Source organism: Poecilia mexicana, unplaced genomic scaffold (genome assembly GCF_051168715.1).
Source record: "Poecilia mexicana isolate PSO_F unplaced genomic scaffold, ASM5116871v1 scaffold_16, whole genome shotgun sequence".
In the NCBI taxonomy this organism is placed as follows: Eukaryota; Metazoa; Chordata; class Actinopteri; order Cyprinodontiformes; family Poeciliidae; genus Poecilia; species Poecilia mexicana.
In genome coordinates, this window is record NW_028263385.1 from 19,745,088 (window position 1) to 19,757,988 (window position 12,901).

General features: G+C 42.4%; 1 protein-coding gene across 1 annotated transcript; it reads left to right on the top strand.

Annotated features, from left to right (window-relative positions):
- Window positions 1-147: 147 nt before the first annotated feature.
- On the top strand, window positions 148-12,832 carry LOC106919204 (uncharacterized). The gene is made up of 2 exons (XM_014989414.2): window positions 148-634; window positions 7,935-12,832. Exons 1-2 carry the CDS (start codon window positions 235-237, stop codon window positions 11,357-11,359), a joined length of 3,825 nt encoding a protein of 1,274 aa, XP_014844900.2. The 5' UTR covers window positions 148-234; the 3' UTR covers window positions 11,360-12,832.
- Window positions 12,833-12,901: the final 69 nt, after the last annotated feature.

Sequence of the window (12,901 nt, forward strand, 5' to 3'; positions counted from 1 at the left end):
TTGAAAAGTTATGGTGAATTATAATAAAGTTTTACGTGTAGTGTGTGCAACAACAAAGTCACAACAGCGGTAAACTGGAAATGTATAATGTAAAGCTTCAAATGTGTTTTCTTAGATAATGAAGCTCGTCTGTTTGTCAGTACCGAGGGTTTTATTTTGAAGGTGCCGACCGGAAATGTAATCCTGGCTTCACGATCTTTGTGTGCTTCGGACAAGGGGGTGCATGGGTGAAACATGGCCGCCGCAGACCCGAAGTCTCCGAATCGACAGAAAGCCCCCGCAGAGGAGGTGGACACATCTGGGGAACAGGCCGCGGCGGCGAAGTCGGGATGCAGCCCGAACCAGACGGATGAGGCGGCGGGCGAGAAAAACGGGGTCTGCCCCAACGGTGAGCTCGGAGCCGAGGATGTTGGCAGCAACGGCGGGGGCTCTGTTGCCAGCCATTCTGGGGAGGTTGGTCTCGAGTCCGTTGCTGGAGCAGCAGACAAAACGACATGCGTCTCACCGGAGGACCGTGCAGCGACCGAAAAAATGGCCGAGGCCCTCGACAGCCAGCAGCAGGCTTTCGACTGGTCAGACACTGAAGACGACGAGGAAGGGGCGAAATCCCAGACGAAGGAAAATGATAAAAGTGGTATGCCAACAATGTTGTTGTACGTTAGAGTTAGCTTTAGCCTGGGGCTAACCTGAGGTAAACTATCCCCTCCTGCTCCCGTGCAGACTCTAATCTCTGCTAACGGTATTTTTCATAGCAAAATCAAACTAGGATCCCACATTGTAGACTAGCAGCTTTTAACATGACTTCCTATCTTTATCCATGCACTTGACCAGCGTGGCAATGTTTACTTTCCTACATTTCGGAGGTTGGTCTTTATTTTGTTCATTATCATGTGTACAAACAGGGAAAAAAAAAGATTATTGCAGATTTAACCATTTCCAATTTGTAGTCCTACTGCAGCTCTGCACAGAATAAGAGATGGGCGATATAATCTGAAGGTAAACGCTCCACTGCTGGTTTTCAGGGTAATTTGAAATAATTAAACAATTCTACCAGAATACTAATACAAAAATAATATTGCTTACAAGTGAAATATTTACCAGTCATCAGAGAAAGTTAAACTTCTGTATTATATAGAATCATCACACACAGCAATATATTCCAAAGCTTGGGTTCTATTAATTCGGATGATTTTGACTTGCAGACAACGAACATCCAAAATTCAGTGTCTCAGAAAATGAGAGTACCTTGAAAAAGATCATTAATTGAAACTCAAGGTGCCACACCCTTATCAGCTAATTAACTCAAATAACCTTCAAATGTTAAACCGGCCCTCAGTCTGGGTCAGTAGGCTACACAATCATGGGGGATGACTGGTGACTTCACAGATGTCCAGAATTCAGTCATTGACACCCTTTACAAGGAGGGTAGAGTCATTGCTGAAGAAGCTGGTTGTTTAAAAGTTATGTATCCAAGCATATTATCAGAAAATTAAGTGGGAGGAAGAAGTGTGCAACAAATGTGCAACAGAAGGGACTGTCAAATGAAATTCATTACAGAAGGGCCACGAATAGTAGCAATGTCACATTTCCAGTTTCAAGCCTTTCCTGAACCAGAGACGACGTCAGACGCATCTTACCTGTGCTAAGGAGAAAAGGAACTGGACTGTTGCGCAGTGGTCCAGAGTAGGGCTGTTGTAAACGAATATTTTAGTAATCGAGTAATCTATCGATTATTCTTACGATTAATCGAGTAATCGGATTTTAAAAAAAATTCTAAAATGAAATATTGGTAAATCTGGCATAATACCGGTGTTACTATCAGATATCAATATCAGTCCAATTTTTCATATTTGAGCATCCCTAACAGTTGCTTTTTTGTAGTTTAGAAAACTAACCTGTAACAATAATAGCTCACTTTCTAAGTTAACCAGAAGAAAAGTTATAGAAAAATCTGAAATTATATTGAATTTAATAACAAAGAGGCAGGCTCACAAATATGCTTACAAAAAATGTCTACAATCCAGCTTTTAGTTTATGTATTCATCTTCAGTGAGTTTAATAGATTAATTAAACTCACCTTGCCACCTAACCTGTCACGCTTTGGGTTTGAAAATACGGGAAATGCGGCCTGGAGTGGGAGGAGAGGGCGAATGAACGAACGTAAGATGGGGTGGAGGGGAGGAAATAGACCAGCGGACTGACGAAGCGTTAGACCGGGGGACGAACAAGGGGGGAAGCAATACGGGATATTTACGACACCTTCACTGGTCACACTCAGAAACTCATCTACCAGCCATGTACGATGCGCTCCGCCACCCGTTTCTTCAGACCGGGATATGAAATTTATTGTGCGGTTCGTCGGTAAAGCTACATTTACACGGTAAGCATCAGCTACTCAGCCGCCCGCCCTGCTCAGGCTATCCGCTCACCTCAGCGCTCTTCCCGCCGTTCGCTTTCAACCAGCAGCCCCGGAGGAGAAATGCTGCCGTACTCCAGGCATTCCCCAGTCATTTTAAGGATGCTTATTGGTTCCCCAAAAACGATAAAAAGTCGGGCATTATCATCAATCAATAAAATCCCCACGGGCCAATCTTGAAGATTGGAATTTATGCCGCTGAGACTTAGCTTTTGTCAACAACTCAGAGGCGGAAGTGAGAGCTCCGCGCAACGCAAATGAAGTCCCGGCCGGAACACGGTGCGCTAACTAATAAAACATAAATTAACGAAGCTTCGAGGCAGGTAAATTTTCCTCGAGGAATTTTAGTAATCGAGGTACTCGAATCATTCGAGGAATCGTTTCAGCCCTAGTCCAGAGTTCTGTTTTCAGATGAAATTAAATGAATTCTGCATTTCATTTTTAAATTAAAACTCCAGGGTCTGTAGGAAGAGTGGAGAGACATAGAATCCTCATTGCTAGAAGTCCAGTGTGGAAGTTTCCACAGTGATTGTTCAGGGTGCCATGTCATGCTGATGTTGGCCCACTGTGTTTTCTGAAGCCCACAGTCATTGCTGCCGTCTACCAGGAAATTCTAGAGCATTTCCTGATTCCCTCTGCTGACGAGCTGCATGGAGATGCTGATTTTATTTTCCAGCACCACTTGGAGCTGCCCGCACTGCCAAAGGTACCAAAAGTGTTCCTGTTCTTGATTGGCCAGCAAGCTCCCCTGACCTTTAACCCCATGGAGTATCTATGGACTGTCTTCAAGAGGTACACGAAAGACACCAGATCCAACAAGGCAGACGATCTGAAGGCAGAAGCAATCTGGGCTTCCTTTACACCTCAGCAGAGCTACAGGCTGATCGCCTCTCTGCCATGGCGCATTGATGCAGTAATTCATGCAAGAGTAGACCCAACCAAATATTGAGTGCATAGAAATATAAATAGTTTTATGTTTTTTTTACCATTAAGCCATAATCATTAAAATTGCAAAACCTTAAAAGCTTGAAATATTTTAATCTGTGTGTAATGTATCTCATTTAAAGGATTGTTTAACTTTCTGCCAAGAAATGTTGCACTTTTATGTAATATTAAATATTTTTAGGCGTACTAATATATTCAGACCTCATTACCTCCAACTTTTGCTACTTTTCTAGAGCAAATGTATATTTAAGTAATTCATAATAACTAATAGTAACCCCCATCCATTGAGTGTAAAGAAAATGAGACCATAACAAATACTTTCTGATATTATTCCACTTAATTAAAACAAAGTTATTGTTTTGATTTAACAAAAAGAAAAAAAAATATATATATATATATATATATATATATATATATATATATATATATATATATATATATGTGTATATGTATATGTTTTTCCCGAGCGGTTAAAATCTGCAACCTTATGGAGCAAAGGGTGTGACACAAAAAGACTCCAGTATATGATAAGAACAACACACTGAAGCATTGTGCTGGTTGCTTCATGCTCTGGGTTCACATTTTTCCAGATGGATCTGTGGTTGCTTTCAAAGGGTCCTTTTCCACCAAACCAGTTCCAGTGCTTAACTGGTGCTGGTGGATACCTGATGTGTCCACCGTGTCACAAAGTCCAGGCCTATCCCTGAAAAACCAGTTCTAACGCAGCACCAGTTTGAGAAAAGAGAAGAGAAAATGGCTTATTTTGTTTGGATGTAAAAAGGCCGGTTCATGGAGAGCATCAGCCAATCAAAATACGATGAGCTCCATTTTTAAAACAGATTTAAAACAAGTACTAACTGAAACCAGCGTTTGAAGAGTAGTAAAACAACGAACAAGCATAGGAATAACATTGACTGACTCCCATATCCCTGCATTTATTTTGAAATCACCCGTGACAGATTTAAAGTAGGTCAATGCGCCGCTCATAGCTGCGCTCACAGCTTATTATTTTCCCCTGAATTCATAAGTTATTTTGGACTCGGGCTGTTGATGCCCCACCCCTGAACATTTCAGATTTTTGACCACAAGTAGACATCTAGTGTCTGAGACTTTTTTTTTTTCTTTTAATATGACTATTTACACTAGTGCCACTTTGTACTTTTTTTTTTTTAGTTGCACTACTGAAAAGTCCAGTTGCATTTGCGTCCAAACTGGTCACATTCTGGAGCTCTGAGGTTACCTCCCATCTTCCAGCTGCCGGTTTGGATAAGAGATCATCAGATCAGGATTGTGATGTCTTTGTTGTAGTATTGTGGAGATATTAGGGTGTCTGTTGGCAGGAATAGTGGTACAAAGATTATAGGTGTGTGGTTAAGTTGTCCCGATTCGCTGTGATCAATTACAAAAACACAGGTTAAACCAGGAAGAGATTGGATGAGGCGTTTATGACGTGGTGTGAAACCAAATGGGTTTTTTTTTACAGAACATGTTGAGAACTGAAACTTAAACTATGGAAAAGTCCTGAGAATGGATGGAGTTAGGAAAAGGTCCAATTTCCCATCAGTTTAGATGTGAAACCTTCAGCTGTCTAGTAGCTCAAAGTTCTAAGTATAAAACTGCTTTTTAAAATCTGATGCACATCTGTGAGAATTTTCAGGAGTCATAGAAGAAGAAGTTATTGGGTAATTTAAGACTCAGTTTTCTCATTGCCTAGATAATATGACACAACTCATCTATTGGCCAAAACTTTACAACTGACTGGCCGGTCCCTGACCTTCCTCCTCTCACCTTAGCTTAGAAGTGATAGAGGAACAAAAGTACCACTAAGTTATAATCTTCCTCTTTAAGACCAAAGAAGTACCCGATTCTTGATAAATTTGGCGGTTTTGGTCAGCTCAATTCTTGATAATGATATTAGCCAGTCATGTGTACCTTATCAACTGTGTTGCACAGAATTATGGTAGATATTTAGGCTGTCTTGACATTTGCTTTAAGGTTATTTTTGTAAATTTATAACAGACAGACACTGATTAGCACCAGACTTTTGAAGTTCTTATGACCTATAGTAAACTATTTGTTTTCTACTAAGTTTCCTAAGAATTCAGAAATCTTGTATCTCTTCTTAGAGCAGCTTAAGACTTCCTGGAAAGGTGCAAGATAAACTTTATTGAAACTAGGGCTGTAGTGATACAATAATCTCACGATACGATACACGATGTTCTGCTCACGATACAATATATATTGCGATATTCAGCAAGCGATACAATTCAATGCGCTTTTGCGATTTTCTGAAAGATTTTAGAGGGACAGAGTGATTTTGGTGACATTTTGTGACTGTTGTAGAGTTGGATTGAATTAATTTAACTGAAAACTGATTAAAAGCACCAACTACACAATACCTGGCTCTGGTTGGACATGGACACAGACTTAAAGTCGACAGCTGGACAAAATGAATCAAAGAAGTGGTGAGAAAACATGTTTCTTTTAATTGAAACGGTACAAACTGTAGCTTACATGCATTTGTAAAGAAAATAAAGTGCACCAAGTACTCTGCTCTGAATAGTTTGATACCTTTTTAACCTTTACACTTAACATCTGAAGGAATCACTCTAAGCCTGATGACCTAATCACTCTCCAGACGAAGCAAGCAGTGAGTGAGCAAGGTGACAGTTGGATGTTACGATACTTGTGGATGAATATCGATATTTTTCTAGGAAAGAAAATATTGATATATATCGTAAAATCGATATTACACAGCCCTAATTGAAACTGTGATTCTGAACAGTTTTTGACAACTAGTAAGTTTGGTTAGTTTATGGATATTTTAAATGGAGTTTGATAAAAGCTAAAAGTAATTTTTACAAAATCAATATTCAAGATTTTAATAATGTAACTATGGATTGACTTTAGGGCTACATATTAGAAAATGATGCCATGGTGATAATATTGGTAATTACTGACTAACAGTTCTGTTATGTGTCTGTTTACAATGCACATCTATAACTTGTAGTGATATTATCGCACACACTGATATTGCAATACTAATATATTGGCGACATATTGTGCCTGTCTAATATACTGAAGTGGCATTAATAATATTAAAGCTAATTTCATTCGAGTGCTACTCGATACGAAAAATAATCTATCTTTATTAAATGTTTAATTCGTAGCACTAGAGAGACTGTCATTTCTGTGAAATATAAATATCAGTTTTATATATTGTGTGTATTATTAATAGCTTTGTCTCCTTTAAATGTTAATATTGAACTACAACCAAAATTTAATATGATTTGAAACGACCAGAAGCAAAACGAACATGGTTGTGTGCATAAAGCCTGGCCCAGGTTTAATTAAACCAAGGCCCAGACTCTCGTAGCATTTATTCAGTGGGAATTGTAGCAGATAGATATGTTTTGCATAATAATGCATTCAGCAGCCAAAACACAAAGAATATGCATTGTGCGGTGCTTTTGAGTCAAACCTAAATTGTCCTTAGGTGTATGTGTGCATGTCCACTCATACACACAATTGATGTGATGAAGAAAAAAAAACAAGGCATAATAATAATAATAATTGACATCTCTGTTACAGTGTGCAGCAAGGGTTTTACAGTTGCTCTTTTTTCCTGAAGTTTTGCAGCCCTTATTGGAGAGCATTTGAATATTTGAATATTTAAACAGGAGAAATCTATAAATAATGCAAACTGTTCATAAATACAGTTTAATCCCATGATACTAAACTCTGCGACTTAGTGTTTATGTGCAGGCGACCAAATCAATTTTACATCATCCTATTTTAATTATCCTTAATTATTTAGCTGATATTAATACAAGAATGAATCGAATTTAAATCGGCTGAACTTAATTAAAACAAGCCACATACTTGCAAGTGATATGAAAATGTTATAGTCTCTTACATTTTGAATAACTTTGTGTAATAGAAAGTGTTTTTGTTTTTTTGTTTTTGTTTTTTCATCTTTGGGGCTGCATTCGTGATTTGGTATAAGGCTTAATTTAATTTTCCAGTCCAGTCTTCTCTCGCTTGTTTGAAAAGTTCAGCAGGCACAAAGCGATCCTTTCCGTTTATTAAAACGGACGACTGCGGTTTCCCCGTTACAATTGTTCCATGGGCTTTTCCTTGTACTAAAAGTGGTGAGGGGGGGAAAATAAATAGCTGTTTCCATTGAAAGGTTTAGTGCAGCTAACATTTCAAGGACTGTGAATTAAACTGTACTTTTCAATAATACAATTGTCCAAATTGATGAACGTTCAGCAGTCATTTAAGCCAACAACTGATATAGATTTGAATGACCAAAATCAGAAGAGTTAAGAGTGTTGGAGAGATTGTGACAATGAAAGAAAGATGGTAGTGGGGAAGATGTTGGCTAGTTCCAATTAAAATAATTACTCCCAAAGTTTTCCTGGTATTATGCAACTCATTTCCTATTATGCCAACTGGTAGCTTTACAGATAGCTTTAGATCTGCAAGTCTGCTGATAGCGCAACAATTTCTAATCCTGTGAAGTATGATTAATCATTAAAGCTGTATGCTGTGGTGTGCTTTTGTCTTTCAGACCTCAAAGTTGCTGAGACTGTTAATAACGTGAGGCAGGACGCTCCTGCTGAAGCAGAATCAGAAAAGACTGACGATGGGGAGAGTTCTCCAGAGAAGTTGCCAGTTGAGGACCTACGGGGTGAAGTCGACGCCACGGAGGACAGGGCCGATGACGATGAAGAGGCAGATTCTACAGCTAAGCAAAGAAGGTGCCGCTGGGAGTGCAAGGAGTGTGGCCAGAAGTTTAGCCAGCGCGAGATGTTCAACCTTCACCGGCACTTCCATGCGCACGAGGACGAGCTCCTGCCCCCGACCTGCAAAGAATGTGGCCTTACCTTCCAGCACCGCAGCAGCCTCATCAAACACAGGAACCAACACAAAGAAAAAGAGGAGACCCTCGAGACTACAAAGTTGGAGGACGAAACGCGGGCTCCGTTTAGGTATCAGTGCGCAGAATGCAAGAGGATCTTTTCTCAAGTGAGCAAACTGAGGGACCACGACTGCAACAATGCAGCAGAAAAGCCTTACCATTGCACTCTATGCCGCCAAGATTTCCAGTTCAAAGTATCTGTTACCAAGCACATGATGATGCATTCCCGCGAGTGCACCTTTAAATGCCAAGAGTGCAGCCAGACTTTCCCAAACATCATGTCCCTGCGCTTCCACCAGAAATCCCATGCTGCTCTTAAACCGTACGAGTGTCCAGAGTGCGGCATGGCTTTCAAACACTACTCCGTCATGGAAGACCACCGGCGCAAGCATGTCGACAACAGCCGCTCTCACCTCTGCAACATCTGCGGCAAGACTTTCAAGTACAGCAGCCTCCTCCATCAACACCAGTACCTACACACTGGCCAGAAGCCTTTCCACTGCCCGGAATGTGGCAAAAAATTTGCTTTCGCCCAAAACATGAAGGCGCACTGCCGCCAGCACAGGCTACGAGACACAAACTCATCTGTTGAGCCGCCTGGAAAGCAGCCTCTCACTTCTGGACATGAGGCAGCTAAAGGTCCCGAGAAGGAGAACACCCATACGACGGAGGATACAAAACGCACCTTCGGCTGCCCTCTGTGTCCCCAGACCTTCTATGTTGCAGCTAACCTGAGAGCGCACATGCAGTTCCATGAGGACGAGTATGAAAAGCAAGAGAGGCTACTTCAATATCAAGTGGTTCCCAACAAGCACTGGGAGAAGGGACACACCTGCCCACACTGCCCCAGTGTTTTTCGGGATGAGCCTGGTTTAAAAGGACATCTGTTAAGTGTCCACAAGCCAACTGCACAGTATTTAGAAACCTTAGCCGCACCAAAAAAGCAGCTTACTCAAATAAGCAGCGATAACACGCAAGGGAAGGTATTAAATATTAAATCCTACAAGTGTTCAGAGTGCGGGAAATCATTCCGGCACCGCTCGGTGTTAGAGCTGCACATGCGAATACATTCCAAGGACAAGCCATACCAGTGCAAAGTATGTGGCAAGGGTTTTAGATTCAGCAGCTACCTGCAGCAACATCTCATCATCCACACGGGCAAGAAGCCGTACAAATGTCCAGATTGCGGGAAGGACTTTGCCTTCCTTCAGAACATGAGGACTCACCAGAAGCTGCACCAGCAGAAGCCGTTCCGCTGCACCAGCTGCCGTAAAGGGTACAGCAGCGAGACCCAGCTCCAGCAACACATGCTGTCGCATAACGGTGATAAGCCGCACAAGTGCGAGCTGTGTGACAAGAGCTTTGGCTTGGCATACTTGCTCCGCGACCACATGAATACGCACACGGGGGAGAGGCCTCACCGCTGCGAGGAGTGTCACAAATCTTTTTCCTGGTTCAGCAGCCTGCTGGTTCACCAGAAGATCCACGCTCGCAAGAAACAGGGTCTAAGTCACTACAACTCCTACCCTTCCGGTACCAGGATGAGAGGCAGGGGCAAAAGAGGAGGGAGGCCAGCGTGGGGGTGTTCGAGACCATCCGGGGTCTCAGAGATAGTCGCCCCTCAACAAAACCTTTACCCAGTTTCACCTCACAGGGACGCTGACTTGCACAGCCAAGTGCGTCAGCAGACCTTGCGTCCACGCGTGGATTCACAAGCGAGGCATCTGACCGAGGCGTGGCCGTCTGAGCCGCACTCCCAAACGCTCCAGTGGAGCGTGGACAGTAGAGAAGCGCCTGCACCTTCTCAACCCCCACAATATGACACTCCAACGCAGCCACATCATCAGAGGAGTCCAGGGTGGGCAGATATGCCCTTAATGAGTCTTGGATCGGCTCCGAACTTGAACTCTCACATGAAGGACAGTACTTCTTCTGTCCTGGGCTCTCATGTACCAAAAAAAACCAGTCCATCGGCGGTTAGTGAGATGACGCAACAGAGGCAGCATAAACTGTCGTCATGGAATAGCACACCAACATCCACAGCCATGGCCTCCACGAGCTCTTTGCAGCACGATTTCCCTGTTCCTCCCTCCTACATGGACGGAGCAGCACTGTGGAGTGTCCGGCCCACTCCACTGACAAATTCTCAGAGTTCCCCAAACAAGCTCAGCCAAGACCTGCAACTGCCAAGGTGGCCGGGCGGTGCTGAGCCGTCCACGCCTCCCAAGAAGGAGGAAAGGCTGTGGGACATCAGCGGTCCTCCAGTTATGTCTTCGACTGTTACTCAGCCAGAAAAGACATGGAATGGCTGCGAGCCGCAGAAGCCGTGGGCGTCTGGCCTCGCAGTTGCCCCCGCCTCAGCTCAGATAGACCAAAGCAGCTCCATGCCAATTTCAGCTCCCACCTCTCACGGGGTTGCCAACAACTTGTGGGACATTCAAACGCCTCCAGGGGCTCCGAAGACTGTGAACTCTGTGGAAAAATTAGTAAATAACCAAGAATTTCAGAAACGGGTGTCGCCCAGCTGGAGCAGCGTGCAGACCCCCACTCAGAAGGTCCCGATCTCCATCCAGTACGAGCCTCACCGTTTCAGTCAGGGGATCGGAACTCCAGTGTGGGCCTTCCAGAACAACTCCGTCGGACCTCAGACTCTGCTTCCCGGCCAGCTCAAGCCAGGGGGCGGTCAGGAGCTGCAGCAGCAGCAACCAATGGCAACGGCCGCTCAGATAATCATAAACCAACCTTCTCCTTTTTTCTCCCCTCCGCTCGCCCCTCTACCTCCTCTGGCTTTGCCCGGCCCTCACCCCCTGCACTCTGTCGCGGTCGGTGCGATGCCCAGACCTCCACACCCCAATATCTTTTTCACGCCACAGCCGGTCATGACTGAGAGACCACATATGCCGCAGACCCTGCCCCTACCTCAGCTCCCGCCGCAGACCGAAGCTCACAAACTCGGATCCCGTCTGCCTTTTCCCCCGGAGCGGCTTCTCCAGTGCATGATCTGCGGGCTCTCACTTCCCCGCGAGCTGGATCTACAGATGCATTACCTGCAACATGCACAGGGGGAGATATGACATTTCTACACTAGTAACAAAACTTAGTTATGTTTTTATAATTGTCTGTAAAACCTCATTCATTTGACACTTTGCTGTTTTGAATGGAAATAATACAAAAAGAGACATATGTGAAACTAGACCCAATTTGCACATTTGATTTTAAAGTTTGTAAGACTGTGCAGTGTGTTTGAGTAGAGGATGTACACGTGTGTTAAATTGGTTTCACCGTCTTAAGATCGTTTCAGCGGTCCAGATTAATGAGGTTCTGCAGGCTACATTTCATTTATTGCCAATGACATTTAGATTTAGATCTTATTAGGAAGTTTTCTAGTTCAGTCCACATGTCTTGAACCATTTGTACTGTGTTTCTCCATGTACAGTATACGGTGTGCCTTTTATGAGTACAGTCTGCATGTCTGCTGTCTTGGTATTCTAGGCCCTAGTTTGTGCTTTTAAAGTAGAGTAAACAGTGTGACCTCATCCTGTTGAAGACAGCGCAACACAAAATGTGCTGAAAAGATTGGGGTTATGAGGTAAAATTTCTTTTAACGCATACATTGACTTGCAAAAATATTTATACCTCATAATTTTATTTTATTTTTTTTTTCATTTTTGACACTTTACAACCAGAAACATGAATGCATCTTTCTGGGATTTTATGTGATAGAAAGTATTAAAAAACTGCAAGGTGGATCATGAATTACTCCAAATTACTTTTGGAGGCAACAGAATAAGCCTGTGTCAACAAGGCACACCAGTTTATTTGTAAAAACTTTGCATCATTTTGCTGCCACTTTCTGGTTATACGTTTTTTTCTCATAGCATAAAATCCTAATGCTATACGTTGTTTATGGTTGTACCGTGACAAGACGTATAAAAAATTAAAGGGGTATGAATAATTTTGCAAAGCACTGTACAAATGAAAGCTGCTGGCCTACCGGTGTAATCTCTGCTAGAAAGTTCTCGTATGCACACAGAGCCATGGGCTGGGTCCAAATGTCTTGCCAATCAACACAGTAACCATTGTGGGAATCTGGCTGAAGCAAACTGTCAATAACAAAACTAACCATGTGTGATTTAAAAGCTCCTTTTATGTGAAAAGTTTTCAGTAAAATGAATCATGAATATTTAGTCACCATTAGGAAAGTATGACACTGTTTGAAAGTGAATTTTGTAATAAACCAGATTTCAATTTGTGATTTGTCTTCTTTTTTTTCCCAACAATAAGACAAACTGGTGTTAAACTTTAGTCAAATTGATCCTGTGTGAATTAAACAGAAATGTACCTATATTTATAAAACCAATTCCCACCTATAAGTGTTTAAATGTATTTTTGTGATCAAACATTTCATTCCATGACTGTAGCTCTAGTCAGTTTCAGATTCTCATTTTCCCTGTTTTTAAAAATGGAGTAGCTTCACTGGGACATTCAGTCTGAAAACGTTTTACTGCTGTACAATAAACACACATTTATTGTTTGTAAAAGAATAATTATTCCCTTTCCTGTGCATTCATTGGTTACAAAACTGACCCTTCTACCTCTACCTGTGGTTTTAGCAT